Source organism: Buceros rhinoceros, unplaced genomic scaffold (assembly GCF_000710305.1).
Source record: "Buceros rhinoceros silvestris isolate BGI_N320 unplaced genomic scaffold, ASM71030v1 scaffold11363, whole genome shotgun sequence".
NCBI lineage: Eukaryota > Metazoa > Chordata > Aves > Bucerotiformes > Bucerotidae > Buceros > Buceros rhinoceros.
Window position 1 is genome coordinate 1 of NW_010401996.1, and position 6661 is coordinate 6661.

The window sequence follows — 6661 nt, forward strand, 5'->3', positions numbered from 1 at the left end:
GAGAGGGGAGTCGCACCCTGTATCGAGCGGCTCATGGGGCAGGTGTGGGTGTGGGGGGTGGAGGGGGAGGGGGGATATGCAGGGCATGGGTTGCACCACCACACTAAGAGAGTAGAGAAAGGGAAGATTTTTATGGACACAGTGCAGCCAGGGATGCAAGATTCATGGGGCCCATTGCAAGAAGACAACAAAGGGGCTTTATTTGTAACAGGAAAATAAGACATGCATCTAACATAGGCAGGTATGGATTTTTATCCTTGCTCTCAAGATGGTTTAGACATTTTACATCAGACTGTAATTGAATAAAAACTAGAGATGATCTACAGACTAGAATCCACAGTTTTGCCACCCTAGCTGTATTAGCTGCTAAGACACATATAGTCATAGTGTACTCATGGGAATTAGGAATCCCCTCAGGGTGAGAAGGGATCATACCCATGCCTGCAAATGCAGCTGCGTGGAGGAGTGCATGCCATCCTCAAGACTCATGAAAAAGGAGGCTGCCATTTTCCCCATGTCATTTGCACATAACTTCATAAAGACATTTCACGTGTGTGAGAGACTTCTGTTCATAGCCAAGCAGAATGCTTTGAGGGCCAAACGTGAAGCATCTCAAGGCTCAGCTTGTCTCAAGCTGCTGGAATTAAATTCTGTATAGGTCACATTTTAGGAACTGAAGTAGGAGGTGTGATTCTTGTGCATAATGAATAACAGAAACGATTGCAAGGTAAGTTGTTTAGCTTGTTTAAAATGAGCAAAAGGACTACAGATGTTAGTGGAAGAAATCCCATGGTTTTAGTGGGATGTTTAGCATCTGAAAGATGTAGGTATGTAATTAATTTAGTACTAAACATCTACCTCCTATAAAAAGCTTGTCTTAAAATGAATAGAAAGCTGTAAATTAGAGTTGGCAATTATTTGAAGTCACGATGTTTTAATCCCTGTTTAATTCTATGCATTTCACGTTTTGGAAAAAGTTAAATAATTGCTTTGGTTTTCAAGAAAGGCTCAGGGCTTTTTGCTACTTTTGTCATACAACTAATCCTATTAATTCAGTATTGTGACTCCTCATGTTCAGTAAGAACTGCATATGAATTGCCGATCTACCGTCTTATGCTAGCAAACATCATATGGCTGTTTCTAAAGAGAGAGGAGGAGGCCGTGTACTACTCTTTCTTCACAGTAGTACTCTGAGCTGCACTCTTGTCAGATCAATGTGTCTTTAATGCTTTCCTTTAGATCCTGTTTTTTAAAAATCAGAAAATCTGCTTAATACACTACTTTGTAATGTTGCCTTGGCAGTGCTACGTCATTATGTTTTGGGAATAATAATCGATTCTAAACTGCCTTGTTGATGGTTAACAGTGAAAGAGGAGCTGTGAGTACCAGACAAAATGAGCATTCACAGAGACAAACCGCTTCTTTCATAATGAATAATACTTCTGTTATTTTAATGAAGAAAATGGTTATAGGATAACATGTATAAAAATGCAACACTGTTCCCAGTATTGCTGGTTTATTGTGACACAGAGCACATAATAATTCTGCATTGATATGCGATCACATTCTGTTTGGTGATGTTTTCTCTGGAAAACACTCCTCTGGGAGTGGATGTAGGCAGAAAGTAGATCTTGTGTAATGAATAAGCAATCTGTTTTGAAATCTGTAACTATATTCACTTTGTTTTAGAAAATAACAGTGATTTTAAATTGTCTTTCATTGGGATGGCCTAAAATTGAAGGGAAATGAAAGATTTTCTGTGGTCAGCAGACATTCAATCAAGTGGAATTCATACTCCTGCAGCATTCAGCCAATTAATGTGGGAGGGTAGGATTAATAATCAGTAAGTGCAATATGCTTTTACTTAACAAGCAGTGGTGTTTCATTTCATCCCAAGGTGTGCAGAAACAAGAGTTGGTGTGTAAAAGGCTGGATGACAACTCCGTTGTACAAAACAATTACTGTGACCCTGACAGTAAGCCTCCAGACAACCAAAGAGCCTGCAACACTGAGCCTTGCCCACCAGAGTAAGTCATGAATTACTAAAATGGACATGTGTTTTGCATACATAGAAAAGTCTTTGCAATCTATTATGAATCCTGTTGACCAAGTGTGTATAAAATTCTGATCTAGTATTAGGGTCCTGTCTTATCAGACAGTGTATGTGGTTTTGGTTTTTGGTTATGGTTTCTTGTTTCTCTGAAGTCATTTGTGGAGAATACATACTTTGGAGGCTCAATTTGCTTGAGGAACGGTGGTGTTTAAACCACATGAGTGGCTCAGGCATTGTAAGTAGAAAGATACTAGCAAAGCAGTTTCTTGAGGTGTAAGTGCCAGATGTGGTTAATAGTGCTCAGAGTAGAACTGGGGACCATTCTTAAGGCTACAATGACAAAAGAATCTTGAGGTGAGGCTGATTTTGCCGTAGATACCTACATTACGTACTAAATGTTTGCCATATTTTTAAGTATTAAAATTTGGGTTGAAGAGTCCGCATGAGATATAGAAACTGTTTAGTAGGCCGAACCATTTACTGGTAACAGTTTTGTCAAACAACTTTCTCTCCAGGATGCTCAGTGTCATACAGTAATGGTGTGTGCCTTTAGGATTAGGTGCCTACTTGGTTATGTATATTTTTTTTTGTTTTTAAAGATAGCTGTATGCTATATATTGAAAAGATAATTAAAACCACAACAGCTCATTTGTTACAAAATGAAATTTGGCAAGGACCTGTATCATAGCTTAATCCTGCTACAAAAGCTGTTTAGAAACAGTTGTGATATTCTGCACTGAAAAATTATTTCAGCCTATGTAAAACAGTTCTTTATGTTTTAAGACAAAATTTGTGGAAAAAATGAAAGAGATACAACCATTTATTGATTCACAAGCTCTGATTAGTGTAAACTTAGTGATAATCTCTAGCACGAAAATCATTACTGCTGATTAAATGTAGATGTTGCACAGTGAAGAAATACTGTAGTGTTTTAAATGTCTCTTAGAAACTGTAAAATTGTAGCATGAAGGACACTGGAAGGAACGAGACAAGACTATAATGAATTAAAATCCCAGCAGGTGTTTATGAAGCCAGTTTCTTCCTAGAAAACCAACTGCTTCCCTGGTGTGGTGACTCGTTGAAAGATGGCAGAGCAGTGTCTTCTACACTTCCTGCCTCCACGTCATGTACCGTATTAATGTGATGTAAATAGAAGTGAAGCCATTGCGCTGCTCCCACCTTGAGTGCATTTGAATGTGAATGTGCTGTTTCACAAACAGGTCTAAAACAGGTCTAAGTAAGTCTTTGTCCTCACAGTCTGTGTGTAAGAATGTGTTTACTCTGCAAGGAAATGCACTTGATTCTTTTTGGATAGCAGTGTAGCATGGTTGTAAGTGCACTAACTAAACTCTCACACCATGTACCTGAGAGCAGAACTTGTGAAGTGGTTGTGTTTGGTCAGTTCCTTTTTACCAAACACATCCCTACCCCTTCCTTTGTGTGGCGTAACTAATTAGCACTTTAAAAAGTAATGTAAAGATAGTTATTTGAAACAAGTTAATTTTTTTTTTTTTTTCACTGACATTATTTAAAAAACAAAACCAAGGAAAAAACCCACAACCCACAAATTGGGACACTTCTGTTGTCTCTGTCCAGTACAGCAGGGACATTGAGGACCATGGTGAAACTCAAGTCATCAAGATTCAGAAAGTGGGTAGTGTGAATAAATCAGCATTTGCTTGAATATGTTAGTGCAGTTCAGCCCACATCTTCCCCCACTCGGATGCTCCCCACAGGGTGAACGCCCTTCCTAAGGAAGAGTTCTTGATTCCTGATCCTGTAAGTAGCCTAGAAGAAGGCTGTTTAAATAACACATAGTTACTCAAAGAAGTCTGATCCTTTGGGCTGGAACATTTATCATCCAGTAAGACTTACTTTTTACATAGAGTGGCCAAGTATTTCCTTTTTTAATTACCACGGTTCCACTTTCCGTGTGGTGTATACCAGAATTATGAAAATGTTACTCTAGCTGGATGCCAGTTATGTTATACTTAATGTCCCTGAACAGCAGCAAAGACTATGTTTGTTCACAATATTTTGTTTGTTATTACAGTAACTCTCAAAGTTCCAGATTTCACGAAACGATACAGGTAACCCTCATAGTTCTGTGAATAGTACTGTATTGTCATACAGTATAAACGTAAAAGGTAACTGAGAAGACATTTGAGCAAATTATAGTACCAATTAAAAATTAATATTTCATTCGCTCCAAAGCTCCGAACAGCTTCTAATTCTCCCTGCTGTGGTAAAAGCTTAAGTTTGGTGGTGAAAAATCAGAAATTAATTCTCTTGTTAGGAATTTAATGAGAAGATATGGCATATCTGTTTGCATCTCTGCATTGATGTAGGCTCATGTTAGAATATATTACACATTCTGTAACACAGGATAGCAACACATAATTTTTGACGGTGGCTTTGGAAAATGACAAATCTTATGAGGCAGCTCCAAGCATGCCTCCAGAAACTTCCACAGTGACAGATATGCTGGCAGCTTTGGCATATTGGCAACATGCGATAGCATACTAGACTTCACCTTCATCCTTTGCAAGGATGATTCAGGCAAGTCTATGTAATCAACATATGAAATATTGAAGACCAAATGTACTCAACAATCCGAAGAGATGTTTCCAGTGGGGGGGGGAAGAAAAAAATTACAGCCAGATTAACAGCTGCTTTAATATATGCAGCAACATAAAGTAATCTAAATATACTGTAAAACTCGTGACTTGCTGTGTACCTGCAAACACTCAGAAGTTCCATCTAGCAGCTATCATGCAGTACTTTACATTGCTAAAATATTTGTTGAAGTAGGTTTTTTATGTAATGAACTCACGTTTTACTTTGCTTTATGTATAAATAAAAGTATATTGCATTTCAGTGTGGCCTTCTTAAAAAAAAGTTTAGGACTATTTCATAATCAGATGAGAATTAACTCTTAGAAAGCCTGATTTTGACACCAACTTATTTTATTGTAATGATGCTAGAGAGGCAGTCATTTTGGCTTTTAACTTGTGCTGTAATCTACAGCAGTAGTTCCCAAACATTTCCAGTTGCAAGCCACTTCCAGGCAAATCACTTCAGGTAAGTCCACTACTAATCTACTTAAATAGCTGCAGTTTTGTCAGGCTTTACAATCCTTTCTAACTATTATACCCTAGGCTGGAAATTGCTGTTCTAGGAAATTACAAAGTAAAATTATTACTGGAAAATGTGATTGCAGTGAGGCAAACAGTGAGTGTTCAGTAAAAAAGACCCTTGAGTTTCTAGTTTGTTTCACTGTGAGTATGTGTTTTGTTAACTGTGATTTAGGTTTACTAATTTAAACTGTTTGGATTCTGGGTTTGTGCAATTATCTACTCTGTTTCTGAAATGCATTAACTGAGTCTCCTAACTTTTTCTATCCAGGTGGTTTATAGGAGATTGGTCAGAGTGCAGTAAGACCTGTGATGGAGGAATGCGTTCACGAACAGTTCTCTGTATCAGAAAGATTGGACCTTCAGAGGAAGAGACACTGGACAATACCAACTGTTTAACACACCGGCCTATTGAAAAAGAGCCCTGTAACAATCAGTCCTGTCCCCCACAGTGGGTCGCTTTGGACTGGTCAGAAGTAAGGAAATTTTGCTGTGTTTGCTCACTGTTAATAGTGGAGTCAAGTGCTCTGACCACTGAATATTAGTACATTTTCCATCCCTGCTTGCTAAGTAAAAGATTAATAAGAAATTCAAAACCTCGTCGATTCAGCATTAAAACAGTTTTTTCTTCTTTCTTTCCTTCTATGTTGTTGGTTCTCTTTTGTCAAACCATTATGACCTGTTTTTATTAATCTTGGTAGAAAAATAGTAGAACACAAAATACAAAATAGAATAGTAAAGTAGTAACCTCTTAGAATAGCCATTTGATGTCAGATAATTGTCTTAAAGAAAAAAGCAGCTTCCATTTCCATTGTTTTTTCAACAGGTAAATAGCTGGATAGTAGAGAAGATGGGTTTACAATATCAAAAGCCAGAATAGAGTTGTTTGGTTTGGTTTTTTTTTTCCTGAAGTAACCACACAGACGTAAAGCATCACCTTTCTTAGAAATGTGCCTCAAGAGGCAGATCTGAAAGTTGCTGTTCCTTTTATTAAAGAAAGAACATCTTTTGTTAAGTACGGTGATACCTGTTACAGTATAAGCCAAGCTTATAGTGTACCGTATACTGATTCAAATATTAAATTTGGAGACTATGAACCAGTGCCGCTGAAAGGAAAAGGCAAGATACATTTGAATGGGACTTCATCACTTGCAAATCAGAGTGCAAAAATGCCTGTATACTACTTCAGATATTTGCTCTCCTTGACACCCATCTCACCTCACTTTTTATCTCCAAGTCCGCTTTGGAGTACTTAAGATTTAGGATTTCCCAAGGTTCCATGTCTGTGTTATGCTATCAAATGCATATAATTGCTTTCATGGGCATTTGTCTCATCGCTTCTTGAAAAACTATTCCTGAACTTCAATCTTTGAACTGCAAGAAGTGTTCTAATGTTCTAGTTCCATGCCAGTTTATACCTTTTTTTAATCTTCCTTTTTTCTTTTTTCTTTTTTTTTCTTTTTTTTTGGGGGGG

At 37.6% G+C, this 6661-nt stretch overlaps 1 protein-coding gene across 1 annotated transcript in view; it reads left to right on the plus strand.

Annotated features, from left to right (window-relative positions):
* The first annotated feature begins 1770 nt into the window (after positions 1–1770).
* Positions 1771–6661, plus strand: part of LOC104490238 (A disintegrin and metalloproteinase with thrombospondin motifs 6-like) — an 18215-nt gene continuing 13324 nt past the window's right edge. Inside the window, exons 1-2 of the mRNA XM_010132499.1 lie at positions 1771–2027; positions 5459–5663. Of these exons, the coding sequence (XP_010130801.1) occupies positions 1855–2027; positions 5459–5663 (378 nt within the window). The 5' untranslated portion in view covers positions 1771–1854. The remainder of the gene's footprint in view (positions 2028–5458; positions 5664–6661) is intronic.